Source organism: Macaca mulatta, chromosome 1 (assembly GCF_049350105.2).
Source record: "Macaca mulatta isolate MMU2019108-1 chromosome 1, T2T-MMU8v2.0, whole genome shotgun sequence".
NCBI lineage: Eukaryota > Metazoa > Chordata > Mammalia > Primates > Cercopithecidae > Macaca > Macaca mulatta.
In genome coordinates this window covers 170,702,214-170,723,735 of record NC_133406.1, presented here as the reverse complement: position 1 = coordinate 170,723,735, position 21,522 = coordinate 170,702,214, and the positions used below count along the sequence as shown (strand labels likewise).

At 37.5% G+C, this 21,522-nt stretch overlaps 1 protein-coding gene and 1 pseudogene across 3 annotated transcripts in view; both read left to right on the top strand.

Annotated features, from left to right (window-relative positions):
• Positions 1–21,522, top strand: part of LRRC7 (leucine rich repeat containing 7) — a 552,677-nt gene that overhangs the window by 338,011 nt on the left and 193,144 nt on the right. For all 3 annotated transcript variants that reach the window (XM_077954325.1, XM_028832544.2, XM_028832526.2), the window contains one exon: positions 17,508–17,571. In XM_077954325.1, the coding sequence (XP_077810451.1) occupies positions 17,508–17,571 (64 nt within the window). The remainder of the gene's footprint in view (positions 1–17,507; positions 17,572–21,522) is intronic.
• Positions 11,281–11,773, top strand: LOC100427261 (peptidyl-prolyl cis-trans isomerase NIMA-interacting 1 pseudogene; annotated as a pseudogene).

The following is a 21,522-nucleotide window of genomic DNA, read 5'->3' as shown; positions in this document are numbered from 1 at the left end:
GAGCATGTTCTAACCCAATGCAAGGAAGTTAAGAACCTTGATAAAAGGTTTATGGAATTGCTAAATAGAATAACCCAGGTTAGAGAAGAACATAAATGACCTGCTGGAGCTGAAAAACACAGTACAAGAACTTCGTGAAGCATGCACAGTCTTCAATAGCCGATTTAATCAAGAGAAAGAAAGGATATCAGAGATTGAAGATCAACTTAATAAAATAAAGCATGAAGACAAGATCAGAGAAAAAAGAATGAAAAGGAATGAACAAAGCCTCCAAGAAATATGGGACTATGTGAAAAGACCAAACCTACATTTGATTGGTACACCTGAAAGTTACAGGGAGATTGAAACCAAGTTGGAAAACACGCTTCAGGATATTATCCAGGAGAACTTCCCCAACCTAGCAAGACAGGCAAATATTCAAATTTAGGAAATACAGAGAACACCACAAAGGTACTCTTTGAGAAGAGCAACCCAAGACACATAATCGTCAGATTCACCAAAGTTGAAAAGAAGGAAAAAATGTTAAGGGCAGCCAGAGAGAAAGGTCGGGTTACCCACAAAGGGAAGCCCATCAGACATACAGCAGATCTCTCTGCAGATACTGTACAAGCCAGAAGAGACTGGGGCCAATATTCAACGCTCTTAAATAAAAGAATTTTCAACCCAGAATTTCATATCCAGCCAAACTAAGCTTCATAAGTGAAGGAGAAAATTCTTTACAGACAAGCAAATGCTGAGGGATTTTGTCACCACCAGGCCTGTCTTACAAGAGCTCCTAAAGGAAGCACTAAATATGGAAAGGAAAAACCAGTACCAGCCACTGCAAAAACAAACCAAAATGTAAAGATCATTGATACTATAAGGAAACTGCATCAACTAATGGGCAAAATAGCCAGCTAGCATTATAATGACAGGATCAAATTCACACATAACAATATTAACCTTGAACATAAATGGGCTAAATGCCTCAATTAAAAGGCACAGACTGGCAAACTGGATAAAGAGTTAAAACACATCAATGTGCTGTATTCAGGAGACCCATCTCACATGCAAAGACACATAAGCTCAAAATAAAGGAAAGGAGGAAGATTTACCAAGCAAATGGAAAGCAGAATAAAACGGGGGTTGCAATCCTAGTGTGTGATAAAACAGACTTTAAACCAACAAAGATCAAAAGAGACAAGGAAAGGCATTACATAATGGTAAAGGGATAGATGCAACAAGAAGAGCTAACTATCCTAAATATATATGCACCCAATACAGGAGCGCCCAGATTCATAAAGCAAGTTCTTAGAGGCCTACAAAGAGACTTAGACTCCCACACAAATAATAGTGGGAGACTTTAACACTCCACTGTCAATATTAGACAGATCAACAATACAGAGAATTAACAAGGATAATCAGGACTTGAACTCAGCTCTGGACCAAGCAGACCTAATAGACATCTACAGAACTCTCTACGCCAAATCAAAAGAATATACATTCTTCTCAGCACCACATAGCACTTATTCTAAAATCGACCATATAATTGGAAGCAAAACACTCAGCAAATGAAACAGAATGGAAATCATAACAAACACTCTCTCATATCACAGTGCAATCAAATTAGAACTGAGGATTAAGAAGCTCACTCAAGCTGAGATCACGCCACTGCACTCCAGCCTGCGCGAAAGAGGGAGACTCCGTCTCAAAAAAAAAAAAAAAAAAAAAAAAAAGAAGCTCACTCAAAACTGCACAACTACATGGAAACTGAACAGCCTGCTCCTGAATGACTACTGGGTAAATAATGAAATTAAAGCAGAAATAAATGAGTTATTTGAAACCAATGAAAACAAAGACATAACATACCAGAATCTGAAACACAGCTAAGGCAGTGTTTAGAGGAAAATTTATAGCACTAAATGGCCACAAGACAAAGCAGAAAAGATCTAAAATTGACACCCTAACATCACAATTAAAAGAACTAGAGAAGCAAGAGCAAACAAATTTAAAAGCTAGCAGAAAACAAGAAATAATTAAGAGCAGAACTGAAGGAGATAGAGACACAGAAAACCCTTCAAAAAATTAGTGAATCCAGGAGCTGGTTTTTTGAAAAGATTAACAAAATAGATCTCTAGCCAGACTAATAAAGAAGAAAAGAGAGAAGAATCAAATGAAACAATAAAAAGTGATGAAGGGGAGATCACCACTGATCCCACAGAAATACAAACTACCATCAGAGAATACTATAAACACCTCTACACCAATAAACTAGAAAATCTAGAAGAAATGGATAAATTCCTGGATACATACATCCTCCCAAGACTAAACCAGGAAGAAGTCTAATCCCTGAATAAACCACTAACAAGCTCTGAAATTGAGGCAGCAATTAATAGCCTACCAACCAAAAAAAGTTCAGGACTAGACAGATTCACAGCGGAATTCTACCAGAGGTATAAAGAGGAACTGGTACCATTCCTTCCGTATTTATATACACTATTCACAAATAGACCAGCAATACAGGTTTTAGCATTCAAGTGGTAAGAGAAGAATCTCTAGGAATATCTTACATAGAAGGAATAACTGTGTTGAGTCAGAAACAAGTTGAGTCTGATGCTATATTATTTTAAGAAGAAACAACTTACAGAAAAAGAATTTTTGAGTAATTTCTGGAAGATATAGTAAATATTAAAAAAGAGGAATACTAATTTGAAAAATGTTAACATATTTAATTGTGAAGTAATTAAAAGTAAAAGAAACAATGCATATAGAATCATAGACATGGTTTCTGAAAAAGCAGAAATTATAAACATTGGAAATCACTCTGATATCCACAGAATAACTGATGAAAAACCATGAAAATGGAAACCTAGAATATTGGAAAGTTAAATGTGGGAAGGAAAAAACATAAAGGATACTCCGAATCTTAAATGATTTATGAAAATTTCTTTTGTTAGTTTTTTGAGTAACATAAAAATTATGCAAATATATTGCTGTATTTTTTCTATTTCTTTTAAACTTAAATGCACTTTTTCCTGATCTTTTTTTTTTTATATCTTTAAAATTTTATTTTAGGTTCAGGGGTACATATGCAGGTTTGTTACATAGGTAAATTGCATGTCACAGGGGTTTGAGGTGCAGATTATTTTGTCACCCAGGTAATGAGCATCATACTCAATAAACGGTTTTTCTATCTTCACCCTGCCCCCACCCACAACCCTTGAGTAGGCCCTGGTGTCTGTTTCCTTTTTTTCGTCCATATATACTCAATATTTAGCTCTCACTTATAAGTGAGAATATGTGGTATTTGGTTTTCTGTGCCTGCATTAATTCACTTAAGATAATGCCCTCCATTATGTATAATTACATATGTAATATTCTACATTTAGATCATAGAACACTACACAGTCATAAAGAACTCAGTTATGTCCTCAATGGTAGACTTTATTCTGTCTACCATTGATGGGCATTTAGGTTGATTCCATGTCTGATTCCAAGTCTTCGCTTTTGTGAATAGTGCTGTGATGAAAATATACATGCATATGCCTTTATGATAGAATGATTTATATTCCTTTGGGTATATATCCAATAATGGGATTGCTGGATCAAATGGTCATTCTGTTGTAAGTTCTTTGAGAAATTGCCAAACTGCTTTCCACAATGACTAAACTAAGTTACCTCCCCATCAACAGTGTTTAAGTGTTCCCTTTTCTCCACAACCTTATCAACATCTGTGATTTTTTGACTTGTCATAATAGCCATTCCGACTGGTGTGAGATGGTATCTTATTATTGTTTTGATTTGCATGCTTCCCTCCCTCTTAAATCATAGAGGAAAATGTTTCTTAGAATCTCCTCCAGCAGAGTCCTCTTCCTATTCCAGTGGCCAGAACTGGGTCATAAGTTCATGTCCTAGTTGCAAAAGAAATTTGGAGAGTGACTATATGACATTTCTCGTCTGATGCAGGGCAGGTTCTACTGACAAGTAAAAAAGGTAGTTGCATGGGAAATAGCCATGGCTACTTTGGCAGATTACTTGTAAAGGTCCTTAGCCTCTAAAGTTCAAATTCTCCGACAGCTTCGTCACGGAATTATGCCTGTATAATACACCCATCAGGATATCGACAATCTAAGACCAAACTATGTAAAAGCACAGTTAGACCTCTGCAGATGGAAAATATTTGAAAAATAATAATAATTACAATAATTTTTAAAATACAAGTAAGAAAACAATACAGTATAACAACTCTTTACAAAGCATTTACATTGTATTATGTGTTTACATTGTATTAGGTTTTTAAAGCATACAGTGTGTAGGTTAGGTGCAACTACTATGCCATTTTGCAGAAATTACAGTATCAGTGGATTTTTTTATGTCCATGAAGGTCATGGAACCAACTCCCCCAAGGATACTGAGCAATGATTATACACAAATATTAATACTCAGAAAGCCCAATATAACAAGTAATAACTTTTTCAATGAAATATAGACAGAAAACAATGAGCCTGACACATTGTCTGTGTGTCCTTGTGTATGCACACATGCATATGTATGTGTTAAAAGGGTCTTTTAGAAAAGAAACTTGGTGATGGTGGTGGTGGTCCTTGCCCAGTTATCTATAAGAGTTTTAAAACAGCTTAACTTGGCTTAACTATTTTTTCAGTGGCATTCAACATCTCTTCATGAGCATACAATGTAGGTTGCAATATGTTCTAATGAAAATTGGCATATTAGTAACTGATTATGTTTCTCATAACCTTTTGATCGAACTGCTACTACATGCATTCTAGGACCTTCAGCTCTGACAGAGTAGCCCCCCGCCCCAGATATAATGTCATTGTTATTGCTTATAGGGCACCTTTTCCCCCACAAGGAGTTCAAAAGGTCTATCAAGCATGATCATATCTTTGCTGTGTATTCATGAGTTAGGATTGCACAATAATTTTCAGTCAGTGGAAAATTCATGTACAGCATGAATAAATAATTGGTTCTGGTTATAAATTCAAGAAGACTATATAGAAAGTAATGAAATTCAGACTTCTCCTCAGTCTAATTAAACCCTTCATTAAAAGCAGTAGTGCAGTATTTGTCGTATAGCCAGTTGCTGTTATTAAGGTACAATTTTACAATTTATTCTTTCTGTTTTATTAACAAATATTCCTTACTGTATAAACAAGATGTATTCTTAAAAGGTTACTAATGAAGTTATTTCTTTGTACAGAGTCTTTTTTTTTTGTATTGTGCATTAAACTAGAGACAATTATAGGAAAGAAAATTTTTTCAATAAGACATCACAATATTAACGTAAACTGTTCACTGTTGAATATCTAAAAGGAAAAAATATTTCCTAAGGAAATCCTCAAAATATGTGACAGCTTAATGCAAATTATATATTTTCAATGTTTATCCTAATAATTTAAATACTGCAAGGAGGAATACCTTAACTGATAAATATTAACAAAGTGGTTTAAAAAATTAGGTCTTCCCAATATTCTTTTACAAAATAATAGATGTTTAATTTGGTCACATATCCTTTTGGAAGATGCCAGAAGCCAGTTTGGCTTTTTGTTGTTCTTGAGGGAAGTTGAGTTGAAATGCTGAAAAGCACATAGCAATCACAGCTGTGACGTTGGTTTAAGATATAGTATTAACTAAAGGAAACATTTGATCATAGAAATCATGTTTTATCTGCCATCAGACACTAGGTATTTAATGTTTCCTGGTTTATAACAACAATGAGGTGTTATAATGAGGTGTTCTCATATATGAGGTGTTCTCATAATGAGGTGTTCCACAAGTTTCCTTTATTTATTGATTGATTGATTTATTTGTGTGTGTGTGTGAGATGGCAGTTTCACTCTTGTTGCCTAAGCTGGAGTGCAATGGTGCGATCTCAGCTTACTGCAACCTCCACCTACCAGGTTCAAGCAATTCTCCTGCCTTAGTCTGCCAAGTAGCTGGGATTACAGGCACCCACCACCACGCCCGGCTAATATTTTGTATTTTTAGTAGAAATGAGGCTTTACCACGTTGGCCAGGCTGGTCTCGAACTCTTAACCTCAGGTGATCCACCCACCTTGGCCTCCCAAAGTGCTGGGATTACCAGTGTGAGCCACTGTGCCCGTCCTGAGTTTGCATTTTTGAAGGATATAAAATCCTGGGCCTTGCAGTCTTCAGTAACTGTGCTGTAAAGAGCAATTTATTTCTAAAATTTTATAATGTGCAGTATATTCAAAGAGATTAATTAATAACAAGAGAAGAACATGATTATGTGATAAAATTGACAGGTCTAAATCATAAAATCCAAATGTCCATTAAACATAGGACACAGACTAAGCAAAGTGAAAAAATTCTTTTTTTAAGTTTCATTAAGAGAGAGACATCAGACAGCAATAACTGGGAGAAGTTTTCCTGTCCTTGTGCCATGAATAGCCAGTAATTGGAAAGAGTGAGCACATTTGAAAAACAAGTTAAAAACTGGAATGCGTAAGTCCATGCCAAAAATTTGCAGAATCCTGAGTCAGCAAATCCAAGTTACTGCTCTGGAAATTTATGGGAAAACAACATTCCAGCCAAATTTATGTGGCTTCAGAGGTAATCATACATTTAAATGGATAAAATCTCTGAATCTGATAGAAAGAAAATCATAGATTGTACAATTTTATCAAAGTGACAGATGTACCAAAATATTGCATAAATTCCATCACTGCTTCAACTGGAGTATTTTCCAACTTTGCAATTGGATAAATGCTGTAAAGTGATAGCATAATAGGAAGGACTTAATTTTAATAAATGCAACCAAAACGACAACATTGAGAGCAAATGTCTCTGGATTCCAGCAGTATTCCTCATTATTTGAAATAATATATACATATAAATAGTTAAGGATTTCAAATAATACACACATATAAATAGTTATCTAGTGGCAATTTTATAATAATAAATATTCTCAATCCTTAATTTATCTGTTATATCTTTATTCAAGGTCTGGAAACTTAAATATTAGACTTTAAGAACAGGCATAGAATAGGGTTGATAGACTATGTCTTGTCCAAATCTGGCAAGTCAGCTTTTGTAAATAAAGATTTGTTGGAACAAAACCATGTCTATATGTTAACATATCATGTAACATAACAATGGTAGAATTGAGTAGAGCCATAGGCCATAGGGACTGCAGAGCCTGAAACATTTGCAATGTGGCCCTTTACAGAGAATGTTTGCTGACTCCTGGCATAGAATATAGTGAACTGTAGAGCATATATTTTTCATAAAAACATTCATATTTAAACAATGGTCAAGCCAGACAAAACAGGCCAGATTCAGATGACTGGCCAGTGCTGGAAAAAGAGATGAAGATCCTGTGTCAGCACTGTCACTAATTTTCTGTGTGATATGGAGCAAGTCACCAATTCTCCTCTAGTGAGAAGGGAGTGTCTCCCTTTGCTGAGGTTACAGTGCATAAGGCCAAATGGCAAAACCACATCGTCTTTAAGGGGAATGTGACACTAAGCCAGAGAACTATGTCCAAAATAATCATAAATGCAAGGAGAGCCTGAAGTGAATATTGGGAGCAGAGGTGCAGAGCCTAACAGGTCAGAGTTTCAAGCAGACAAATGAGGATGATCCAGTCTAATTTAAATACTCATAATAACCTACTTAAATATACCCAGGCCTGTGTTTTCATAAATTAAGTATGTATATGCAATCATAGACTGAGATACACAAGAACTGTTTCATCTTCCATGAAATGAAGTTTTGGTAGAAAACTTCTGGCAAAGTGTGCTTCTAGTCTAAGAAATGTCCTGCAGGAAAGAAAAAAAGAAAAAATTCCTTGGTTACATAAACAGGAAATAGTCTAAACTATTTCCATCTGTTAGAAATTCACAACGAACATTTGTATATTTTGTCTGAGAAGTCCTGCCAATAAGAAGCTTAACATTTTTTTCAACAAGCTTTGCCAAAATGTACTGGCCATCTGAAATTTTTTTAAAATCATGCAACACCTATAAATCCTTAGAAAAACTTTAGACAACACTTTCTTAGACAATCTCTAAAGCGTTTTCAAACTCTGAAAGCTTTCACTATGTATTTTAATGTCGAACACAGAGAGTATTTATCATGTGTCAAGCACTATTTACATGATTTACCTATATTAACTATTTTAATCATAACAATAACCCTATAACATAGGGATTCTTATTATCATTCTTATAGATGACAAAACTGAGGTTCGAAGATGTTATTTAGCTTGTTCAAAGTCAAACAGCTAGTGAGTGGTGGAACCAGGATTCAGACCCAGGTAGTTTGAGTCCAGGGTCTGTTGTCTTAGCTACTATATATATATATAGTTTTGTTGTTGCACTTCAGATATTCAGAGAAGTAAAAACTACCTAAAACATCTCACCTAGTATTTCTTTTATTATTTGAATTTTTTAAAAACCTATTATTGGAAATGTCAGGAAGTTAACACAAGATTTGAACATACAGAGATTGGGCACTTTGGCTTTATCTGCCTTTAGCCCCATGCATATTCCATGATAAGTGAACTAATGTATCCTCATTATACTATTCATTAAAATAGGCCTATCAGGATTTCTCATTGACCACTGTTAATTAATTGTAGCTGCCCCCTTGGCAACTATCAATTAATTATAGATGCTTGATAGAAATTGAGTGGTTTCTCTTTGTAAATATTCTAGAATTCCAGCTTCTTACTGGTAAAGAATCATTCATTCATGCCTGTGTAAATATCTTCATTTAACCGTCATTGGTTGAGAAGCTATTTATGTTGTGAATAACATTGGCAAGTTACTGCTCTAATGGACTTTAAATCTAGCAGAGGGGGAAAAACAACAAGTAAACAAATAAAAACTAAGATATTTTCAGTGGTCGTTAATAAGAAAATAAAATAGGGTAATATATAAAATGAAGGCAGGAAGGATAGTTTATTTTGGTTGGTGGAAAATGGACTAACATATGAGCTGAGATGAGGAAAAGGGACTGGCTATGAGAAGATTTACAGGAAGAACATGCAGGCAGGAGCAACAGCAATAATAAAAGTAATGATTTAGAAATTTTACACATTTCAACCATTTTACATGTATAATGTGACTATAGATTGGTAAATATTTAATACAACCATTTTTATTAGAACTTTTCTCCTTAAGGTAACTGAGTTAATATGCAAATGAGTCTCAATAATCAGCAAGATATTTGGTTCAGAGGGATGAAGTTCAAATAGTTAGCATTACTGATGGAGAATGTGTGCCAAACTTGTGATCAAGTCCTAATATTTGCTCCCTGACCTACAGTAGTGATCATATCTTCAAGTTCAGCTATTTGTATAAGGAAATCACACCCATGAACTTCCATGTGGGGAAAGGGAGATAGGCCCCAGACCCACCCGTGCTTACTTTCACCAAGAAGGAGTAGAGCCAATGAGGGCATTCCTCAAGTAAGCTAGTTTGAATAGCTAAGGGAAAGCCACGTGGGAACCCACCTAGTAGCATAAGGAGGTAACAAATGGAGGTAAGATGCTTACTTTTCTGACAATCAGTAAAGAGAGGAGACATTTGACAATGTCTGGAGACATTCTGATGGTAACAACTGTAAAGAGTGCTGCTTATATCTAGTGGGTACTTTGTATGCTGCTAAAGATCTTAGAGTGCACAAGATAATCCCCCACAACAAACAATTATCCCATACAAAATGTCAGTCGTGCCAAGGTTGAGAAACACTACATCCCAGAAATTTCCTTTTCCATTCATGAGAGTATGACAATAGACTTTTCTGCAACACACTCTAATGGGAAATTTTAGAGCTTCTTCACTTTGGACCAAAATCTTTTACATCCTTTGAGGATGTATTACATATATAAGATTATGTGCCTAACGCTATCTCGAGCTACAATCTCAAAAAAATCTGTTGATTATATCTCAACTTCAGTATTACTCTTTCAGTATTTTCATTATTTCTCTTTGCATTTGCAAGTACATGTGATTTTTATAACAAGTTTCTCTAAAAACCAGCTCAAATGTCACTTCTTAAAATTATCCCTAATTACTGAACTGTTCGTTATTCCTTCTTCTGTGTTCCTATAGCAATCTATACATACTTTTATCGTGGCACTTATCATTCTATGAAGTAATTATTCATTTAAAGGTCATTCCCATTTAGAAAATAAGCCCTTCAGAGTAGAGGCTGTGTAGGATGTGCAAAACATCCTACAATGCACACGATAGTCCCCTATGTCAAAGAATTAACCTGTCCAAAATGTCAGTAGTGCTGAGGTGGAGAAACCCTGCGTCTCCCGAATCTTTGTAACTCCAGTACCCACAGGGCGCCTGCCACAAAGAAGCACATTACAGGATGGAATGAATGAATGAATGATTGCTCACAGAACACTACTAACATAAAATCACCATGAGTTCTATTTTATTTTTTTGAGAAAATCTTACTTGTTTGTATGCTCATTAAATTAAAACCCTCTTACATATGTTCATCTAAAGGAACTTTTTTTGGACAATTCGACAGAATGATTACAGTTTAGCAACTGGCACATAAAGAAGAAAAGTAATAGACTGTGTTATGGGCTGTCTAAAATCTTGTGGGTAAGTGAAGACAGTCAAACTTAGAAGAGTGAAATATAGCAAATAATACTGAATGCCATCTCTAAAAACAGAAATAAGAATATAATATTTTTAAAGGTATAAAATAGGGAAACAGCAGAAAGACACTTCAAAAGTAGAAAATGTAATGACAGAATGAAACTATAGTGATAATAATTAAAAACTGGTGGAAACTAGGGTCATATAAATAAAATGAGATAAAATTAAAATGGAAGAAATGGTATTTTAAATAAAATAAATAAGCTTCAGGAAATGGGTCATAAAACCCTATGGGACAGCTTTTCTTTCCCCCAGAACAAGCAAAAGAAAAGAATTGTTGCCCATTCAAAAGAATGTCAAAGGAATAGTAGAAAGCTACATTATAAATTTTAAAATATAGTTTCTTGGGCATGAAGTTATGAACCAAAGGTTTCAAAAGCAATAGAAAAAGACTTAGAGGTGGAATAGGAATCAATCAAATTTAAACTACACTAACATAAAAGTAAGAAGTATATATATATTTTTATACATTGTCTTAAGTGCCACCAGGCCCTCAGAGATAGGAAATGTTTCAGGCTCAAGTATTCAGTTCCGTGGTTGTAGTACACAAGCAGCCAAATGTATCTGCTAGATACATTAGCAAATAAATATGACTGTGTTCCAATAAAACTTTATTTACAAAAACAAGTGCGTGAGGAGGGAAGATGGCGGACGAGAAGCTGCCGCCTGGGTGGGAGAAGCGCATGAGCAGCCCCCTCGGCCGAATGTACTACTTCAACCATATCACTAACGCCAGCCAGTGGGAGCCGCCCAGCGGGAACAGCAGCAGTGGCGGCAAAATCTGGCAGTGGGAGCCCGCCAGCATCCATTGCTCGCACCTGCTGGCGAAGCCAGTCAAGGCGGCCCTCGACCTGGCGGCAGGAGATCACCCAGACCAAGGAGGCGGCCCTGGAGCTGATCAGCGGCTACATCCAGAAGATCAAGGCAGGAGGGGAGGACTTTGAGTCTCTAGACTCTAGACTCACAGTTCAGCGACTGCAGCTCGTCCAAGGTCGGGGGAGACCTGGGTGCCTTCAGCAAAGGTCAGATGAAGCCATTTGAAGACGCCTGGTTTGCGCGGTGGACGGGGGAGATGAGCGGGAGTGTTCACGGATTCTGGCATCCACGTCATTGTCCACACGGAGTGAGGGTTGGGGCCCCAGGCCTGGCCTCGGAGCGGGGCAGGGCGGCTGGGCCCACCTGCTCCCCCGCTGTCTGCTGGCCCGTGGCCGAACCCTCCACTCCCTGCCACCATCACACAGTATTTATTGTTCCCAAAATGGCTGGGAGGGGGACCTTCCAGATTGGGGTCCCTGGGGTTCCCCACTCCCTGTCCATCCCCAGTTGGGGCTGCGACCACCAGACTCTCCCTTAAGGAGCTGACTTCAGCATGGGTAGGAGGCTCGCAGACCTAGGGCAGTGTGGTGGGAGGGGTGTTCCAAGGAGAAGATGTGGTCAGCAGAGCCGCCCCATGGCCCACCAGGTCCTGGAGGCAGATGCAAGGGCCCAGAGTTGTTTCTAGTTAAGCCATGCTTCTCTGTTCAGTAGCAAAAGCAAACACTTGTGGGCCCAGCTGTGGGCCCTCTGAGCCACTGTGCAGCACCCTTTCACCCCCAATTAAATCCGGAACCACTAAAAAAAACCACCAAGAGTGCCAGATAGATTTGGGCCTGCTCTGTTTTGGAAAGTAAACATTGGCAAATTTTAGTAGATCTAAATTGAATAATCAGTGTGTTTAGGAGTCTGGAAACACTATTATACAAGGGATTTAAGAGATCATTAATATTTAACCTATAAAAAGATAAGTCCTATTACTAATAAAATATTCCTTAAGACACTGAAGCATAAGATATCACTCATTTCTTCTTTTAATAAAATTAGTTTTGTCTTGGGCCTCAACCACTAGACTGGCAAAAAATCTACTCTCAGCTTTATATCATACCTCCTTGGACATCAGTGAGAACTACAGAATTCAGAGAATCCCGGAAATTGCCAAAGGACCTCTGGTCTTTAGCTTATTATGGTTCTCACTAGAATACATGTTGCCTAGAACTATACAGTCAAGTCAAAAGCAGGTGACCTACTCTTCCTATAAGCATTTCTTATTCACTTGCCACACTTGGCTACTTGGTCCTTCCCCTGGGCCCGCAATACTTTGGTGCTTATTGTTTGTTTGCCACTCCATATTCCCAGGCTCAGAAGATGATCTAATTCTCTCCTCCTGGGCCCCAACTATTACCCAACCCCCTTTCCCTAGAAGCACCTATTCAGTGGTATAGATTTAGTGAGAGGTGTAGCAGATGTTCTTATAACATTGGCCAAGGTTTCACAACTATCTTTGGACTGCTGGTGGTCCCACACAGGACGTTCTGGGCATCTCGAAACATATTTTAAGATCTGGGGGGAGAAAGGAGACTGATAGATTTGAAAAAACTAACAATTCAAGAAAGTGTGTGGTAAACTCCAAGTAAATGATGCAAAAGGAAGAAAATGGAATGTGGATTAAAAAGGAGGGTTCGTTTTCAGGTAGAGTAGATAAGATTTTATTCCTCGAGTCTTTATTTCCAGTGAAGACTTTTTGCCTGAGCTCCAGACACACACATACACACACACACACTTTTTCCTGATATAAGTGTCTTGCATTCACCTCAAAGCCAAGACAGTATTTAAAATACAATCCATTACATTCAGCCTATCTCCACCTTAGATTTATTCCATTCTAATATTCTCTCACTCCGATTCAACTGAGAGCCTATCTTTAATTTTTTCCTCTCCTTTACATCTGACATCCAGTCAGTCATCATTAATCAAGTCATGTCTTTTTCCAAAGCATCTCTCCTATCTGCCACCACATTATTCATATTGCCATTGCCTTATTTCTGACCCCAATTATATCCCACATGAATTTCAAGACAGTCTGTTATCTGGCCTTATGGCTAGCATATCCTCTCCACATTCCCCATGTCATTCCAAGCTGCTGATGTGAGCTTTCTAAAATAAAAACCTGGTATATTTTTCCTACCTGAACCTTAAAGCCTTCCATTGCCTTCAAGCTAAAACTCAAATTCCTTGGCTTGACACAGGAGATAACCTCATGATCTAGTGCTTACCTACATATTATTTCTTACATCCTATCATTTTTCTTATTTCTTATCAATTTTTACATTCTTTCTTTATTTTTTTTTTATTTTTTTTGAGACGAAGTCTTGCTCTTGTCCCCCAGGCTGGAGTGCGATGGTGCTATCACGACTCACTGCAACCTTCGCCTCCCAGGTTCAAGCAATTCTCCTGCCTCAGACTCCCGAGTAGCTGGGATTACAGGCACCTGCCACCAGGCCTGGCTAATTTTTGTATTTTTAGTAGAGACAGGGTTTCATCATGTTGGCCAGGCTGCTCTCGAACTGCTGACCCCAGGTGATCCGCCTGCCTCAGCTTTCCAGAGTGCTGGGATTACAGGTGTGAGTCAACACACCCGGCACATTATTTCTTACTATTCCTACTAAACTGCAGTTCCTTGAATGGACCATGATCTCTTCCATCCCACCTCTTTGATGTTTTCTCCTGAAATGACCATCTCCCCTGACTCTGTAACCTCATCAGCTCCTCCAAAGTAAAGCTTCAGTAAAGCCTTCCATTTTCTATTCCTACCTCCCTACTGAAAAAGTACCTCTCCTTTTTGTTCTTTAGCAACCTACATGTATGATTTTTATGGCAAATACCATATTAGTAGAAATTATTCATTCCATTTATAATTTATCTTGATTATGAATTACTTAATATTGGGGACAACACCTTTCATCTTTTTTTTTAAAATTTATTTATTATTATACTTTAAGTTGTAGGGTACATGTGCATAACGTGCAGGTTTGTTACATATGTATACTTGTGCCATGTTGCTGTGCTGCACCCATCAACTCGTCATTTACATCAGGTATAACTTCCAGTGCAATCCCTCCCCCCTCCCCCCTCCCCATGATAGGCCCCGGTGTGTGATGTTCCCCTTCCTGAGTCCGAGTGATCTCATTGTTCAGTTCCCACCTATGAGTGAGAACATGCAACACCTTTCATCTTTAAAACCCTGAAACTTTAAAGAAAATAGAAAATCAACGTATTTTTATTATTGAATAAATGATTTTGAGTGATAAATGGGTAAAAGCATATTGAATAGAAGAAAGAACATTAGCAAAAGATTAAAACTTCTAAAACTAATCACCTCAAAATTACCACTAATCTCCATGTTGTCAAATTAAGTGGTCAGTTCTCAGATCTATCAGCAGCTTTTGTCACAATTGGTCATAGCATCCACCTTGAAATACTATTCTTACTTGGCTTCCAGGACTCTACACTCTTCTTATATTTTCTCCAATGTCCCTAGTCACTTTTCAGTTTTATTTATTTATCCTTCATATCCATTTAGACCTATTCTCTTTTCATCTACATTTATGCCCTTGATGATCTCATATTCTCAAGACCTCACAATAGTATTTTTTCTTCAACTATTATAGGTAAATGCGCAAACTGGCCCAGTTGGAAAGACTTGACCTAGGCAGTAATGAATTCAGTGAGCTGGTAAGCTGGTATGCTACCATGCTCAAATTATGTCTTTCCTAGACTTTTTTCTTGATGTCTAGGCTTGTTTATGCAACTGCATGATTAACATCTCTAGTTGACTCTAGAGTAGAAATTTCCAACTGAACACCTAAAACTGAACTTCCAGTCTACCCAAAACCCTGCTCCACCTGGTCTTCCTCATCAGTCACTTGCAACTCCATCCTTCTAGTTGTTCAGACCAAAACACACCTTTAGTCACATTCAAGTCTCATTCCCCACAGCTGACTCATCAAGACATTTAGTCCTCATCTTAACTATATCCAGAACCCAACCACATCTCAACACTTTCGCCACTGCTTTATTTATGGCCACCACTGTGGCCATAAATTTCTTATAATAAGAAATAAGAAAAAAAATGGATTTGGTCCAAGCCACCATCACCTCTTATTTGACTTATTACATTAGCCTCCTATTTGATCTTCCTGCTTCTACTGTTGTTCCCCTCAGTCTGTTTATAAGCCTGCAATCACAGATATTCATTTCAGAAACATCTTTCATAAAAACCTTTCAGTGACCCCCCCATCCTACTCAGAATCAAAGCCAAAGTCTCTACATTGTGCTGTAAGATCCCATATTATGCAACTCCCCATTACATCATCTCTTTACTCCTCCCTCTCTCTCTCTTCTTTAGCCATACTGGTTGCCTAGGATGTCTTCAAGCAAGTAAGATGTCCCTGCTTTAGAATCTCCATATTAACATGCTTTTTCTTTTTCTTTCAGCCTTGGCTCCAATTTCATATTCTCACTGAGGCCTTACCTGATCACCCTACTAAAAATTAAATCCTTATATGTATTATCCCTATCTACCTCCTCTGCTTAATTTTTCTCCGTAGCACTTGTAACCTTTTAATACATTATTTTATTTTATTTTATTATTTTGTTTACTCTCATTCTTCCCTGCTGGATGTAAAGTCCTTTGAGGGAGGAATTTTTAGCTGTTTTGTTCTCTGCCATACCCCAGATCAGCGCATGATACTCTCTTAATAATAGTTGCTGAGTGAAGAAAGAGTATACACTTTTTATTTTATTTTATTTTATTTTGCATTTCTGAGTATCTCTGATAGTGTCTGGATTGCAGTAATATTTCCTTTAAGGTTCATAAAAGCCCTGTAAAGTAATTTCTACATCCATTTTAAATGTGATAAAACTAAAATTTATAAGATTTCAGTCAATGGTGTCTCAAGAATTCCTGTATAGGCGGGACTTAAGGACAGAATTCTGATTAGTGGGGACATTAAAAAAAAACTTTCAGAAATTTTATATTTTCTCATAGTGTACGTTTACTTGAGAGTGCTTTGAGAAATGCTGACTGCATGTGGAGTGCACTTGGGTTCCCTGAACCTTTGACACCAACTCTTGCCCAAGGTTTCTGTATTAGTCTGTTTTCACACTGTTATAAAGAACTGCTCCAGACTGGATACTTTATAAAGAAAAGAGGTTTAATTGACTCACAGTTCCACATGGCTGGGCAGGCTTCAGGAAACTTAAAATCATGGTGGAAGGGGAAGCAGATACATCTTACATGGCGGCAGGCGAGAGAGAGCATGTGAAGGAGGAACTGTCAAACACTTATAAAAACTTCACATCTCATGAGAACCCACTCACTTTCAAGAGAACAACATGGGAGAAACCACCCCCATGATCCAATCACCTCCCACCAGGTCCCTTCCTCAATATAGGGATTATGAAGATTATAATTCAAGATGAGACTTGGGTCAGGACACAGACCAAAACCGTGTCAGTTTAACAACTATTAATAGCTATAGCAGCTTTCAAGTCAATATGTTTGGGAGACAATTACTACAATTTGTCTATAACAGAAGTTTGTTTAAGGGAGTAGAAAATAATAAGACTGATGATGAAATGGTGCCATATTATGAGGTTTTAGAGTGGTTTGCTGAGAATTGGTTTCAACCATTGATTCCCAGACCTGTAGTGACTCTTAAAAATATTGAAGTGGGGCCCCACCCTACACCTCCCACTGGTGTAGATATTTAATAAGCTTCTTGGATTTTTGTTAAGCAGGCAGCCCTGCATGCCAACCATATTGGCATTTGTGAACAGGTGCTGTAGATTATGTAAACTACTAAAGCTTTTCAGATGGCAGTTTGCATAGGTTTTGTGTATTTGAGATTTACTTCTTGCTGAAGAGTACCCCCAGTTTTGTGCACTGCACAATCAGGTAAATCTGACAGGAAGGTGGTTGGAATGTCTTTTAGAGCAATGTATCATGCACTGCCTCACAATAGTATTTTCCTCCGTCTGTTGTAGGTCAATGCACAAACTGGCCCAGTTGGAAAGACTTGACCTAGGCAATAATGAATTCGGTGAGCTGGTAAGCAAATGCATTTTCTAAACTTGATAAATACACTCCAGGAGATTATTTCTTTTGCTCGGTCTTTGTAAACCAAGGTATTAACTCGATTGCACATTTGTATTTGCTAAATGTAAAAATAAAAAACTGGAAGTTATTATTAGCTTTCACTTTTTGGAAAAGAAAATGGAATCGAGCCAGAAACAAATTGATAGTTTTGAGCACCAACTATGTGGCAGGTACCATGCTTAGTATGTTACATATGTTATCTCTTCTAATCCTGATTAGACATGTTGCCATTTTAACCTTATGGAAATGAGCTTAAAATGGTCACTGTCATACATAGCTATTATGTGGCTGAACAGGGATTAAACCCAGACTTGATTAACTGCAAAGACCATACCTTGAAAACCTACTTTGGAGGCTTCTTGGTACCATCGCATGAGAGAAGTAAGTCACCAGTGGCGTTCTGATTCTTACTGTACTTAAAGCGTCTTTCTAGTGAACTACCTTACTGCTGGCAAGACTGGCAGAATTCTGCCTCCTCCTTTTAAGCATCCATTTTATTTAAAATTTGCCTGAAGACCAGAATCTCAAATGCAGATCAGAAAGCATATACTTGTTTACAAGACGACTCAGCTTTCTCTATCCAGAAGTCTTCCACTTGAATATCTTCAAATTTCAAAAAATTCAATTCATCTAAAGTGTATTTTAACTAATTTAAAGTTAAAACATTTAAGTAAGCAATCCATTCCCTGTCCCAGGTCTGTTACTAGCTGTGTGACCTTGTGCAAGTTGTATAACCTCTTTTAGCCTTATTTTCCTCATGTATAAAATGGGGATTATAATGTTCTCCCTCACACAGGGCTTGTGTGAGAATTAAATGAGATAATGTAGGTACAGGACCTGGCAAAAGTTATTCTAATGAATGCCAGTGTGCAAGGGTGAAAGGGTTTAACTCACACTGTATTTTGAATGCACAAAGAAAATTAATTTGTTTTACTTCAACTATAGCTAATATGATCATTACCCCAGCCTCCATCAGTTGTTTATTAACAATAAAAACTGAGTTTTATTCTTCTGTGATTACGTTTAATCTGATTTAAGAAGTTAGATAGTCCTTTTAGGTTGTTTTCATGTTTCTTACATAAAAGTTCCTAGTCTCTCATGTTCCTCTCTCCATCCCCTGCTTTCCTCCCTAAGATGGAATTTGGGTATGTGCAGAGGAGGCTAAATTTCTTCATGACCTGGGCAGTAAGGACTCTCTGGCCTCAAGCTAGTTTTCAGAAGTAGGCTGGCAGCACATGCTGGTCTCTGGGCTGCTGTCTGCAGCTGATGCTGCCTCCTGTGTTAAATCTTCTGTTCTGAATCTGCAGTCAGGTCTTCGGGCTCAGACAAAACTCTCTAGGAGCATTGGCTGTCTTCCTCTTTGGGCATTGCTATACTCAGCTCTCACTGGCTATAAATGAATGAGACTGTGCCCTGTCCTCCCTCCACCACAGGATGAGCAGTCCATCCCCAGTTTGTGTTGTGAAGGGCCCTCACCAGCCATGACCCCAGTAGTGGCCCCATGGCCTGTCTGCTAGCTCTGAGAGTCCACATAACATACAAACTGAGAGACGCCAAGTAAAGCCGAACTCCAGAGACTCCTTTGCCTGTCAGATTACACTGTCAAGTTTACTCTGCTTTGTATGCACCCAGTGTTGTTACAAAGCAGTTTGCAGGGTGGCCTCAACGCAGATATTAAGGCAAAAGTACCTCGTAAATATATAGCCTAATGTACCTCAGAAATTTTTACAGGAGATGTTTATTAATGTAGGTAGAGAGATTGGTGAGGGTGGTAAATAACAGATAGTGGCAAAACTAGTAGTTTTATATAAGTTGTTAAGGACCTAAGATCTGCTCACACTTTTATTAAGACGTGTAGGTCAGTCTAATAATTGAAAAACATGGACAGTGGATTCAGACAAACTGAGGTTTGATTCAACTTCATCACTAGCTAACTGGGTACCTTTGGGTCTATAGCTCACTATCCAACTTCCTTATTAATATAGTGAGGGCACCAATCTCCTCTATCTTAAAGGCTTTGTGAGAGAATTTCATACAAGATAATCTACAACAAACATTCGGTATGTTAAATGAATTTCAGTTCTGTCAGGTGTATTATTCTGCAAGTGTTTCATATGAATATGTGTGAATCAGTATTTTACTGTAAAGATTTGGGTCAACAATGATGAAAAACGTGGGTTTATTTTTCAAAACTAGATGTACTAAAAGTAAATTTTAAATTATTTCAGTAATGTGTGATTTATGGTATCTAAGAAATCCTATGAGCAGAAAACTTTTATTTTGTGATATGCCAGTATTTCATGCTAGGCACAAAGTAAGTCTCTTTTTCTATTTTTTTTTTCTATTTTTTTCTTACTTTTGCCTTTGTTCTAGGAGGTTTTATTTGATAGTGCTTAGGTATTTGAAGAGTATAACTGTGAAACTTTATGTTTCTGATGTTACTCACTTTTAATCATAGTTTTCTCTTACTAGTCATATGCATGGAACTGGCTGCTGTTGTAACAGTAATAACTTTTAATGAGAAAATAACAGACTTTGCTCTGATAAGTGACCTCTAGAAACAATGTCATGTGAAGGAGAGGAGATCAAATCCTATTCTGTAGCTAGATATTGACACCATACGAGATTATCATTAGATGATTTATTTTTGCATGACATGGTAAAGAGACAATGTGGAGAGTAGATGACTATAATTTTAAAAATAAAATGTGAAGGCCTAATGAGAACAGAAGTTGGCTTGCTTGAGAAGCAGTGTAAATGTCCCAAATAAGATTCAGAGTAGAAATATCTACTTACGGAAGCATTCATAATAATGAAAAATTCTAAACAAAAGGAATTATTTTATATTTTTAACAGCAATTATCCCCAGAAGATATTAGACAAAGTTCTGAGAACATAATAGGTATTTTTGGGGAGTTTTTTGTTGTTTCTTTCATGAATTGTTTTGCTCAACATAAAATGAATAAATGTTCGATTTTTAAAAAATAGAAAGTTAAAAAGTGAAAAAATGAGAGTAAAGATAATTCATGATCTCATCCTATATATAACCATTATTAATATTTTTTGGTATATTCTTCCCTTTACTCTCATTTTCTTTAATGAAGTCAAACAAGTATTATTTGGGGTCAGGTCAGAGATGGAACACTATTAGGCCGATGTATGGAACCAGATAACATCAACCCTTAGGATCATCCTCTTTGCTGACCATGGCCAACCCTCCCCCAATCTAGACCCAGCTTACAGCTGCAAGCCTCCTTCACTGCCTCTCTCCTCCCCTCCCTGTGCTGGAAAGAAGAGGGCTGTTCTGTAAAGGAGAGTGTCACTCAAGACCCCAACAACTCTGCCATGGGAGCCTTCATCAGAAGAGTCAGTGATAAGAAGCAAAATGTGCCTTTTTGTAAGCCAGAAAGAAAGAAGATCCCAGCCCAGAGGAGACTAACAAACTAAGTGAGAAGTAGTCTATATGTGGTTTAGAGTTTGGGAATTCAAAGAAAGCAGCATGGGCAGGGACCCACTGACCACAGAGTGGCAATGGGTAGCAGGGAAGGAAGGCAGGGAGTACAATGGTTATTGGAGCAGCATCTCCCCTTTGCCCCCACCAAAGCCCCACAAAGGACTCCTAAAAAGAATAACTGGGGAGGACTATTTCAAGAAGGACCTAATGTCCTTATCCTGAGCTATTCAAGCAGGGAGTGCTTGAATAGACTTAAAATTTTACTCTAAGTGTGGCATAATACATACTGGTTATACGTGTCTGCACAGATATTTCTACCTACCAAATTGGAATTATAGTGTGCATTCTATTTTATTTTAAATCATGGTTATCAAATTCAAAATCTAGATTCATTACAGGCGTAATATATAACCTTTCTTTGTAGCTAAACTAGAAAGATTGCCAAATAA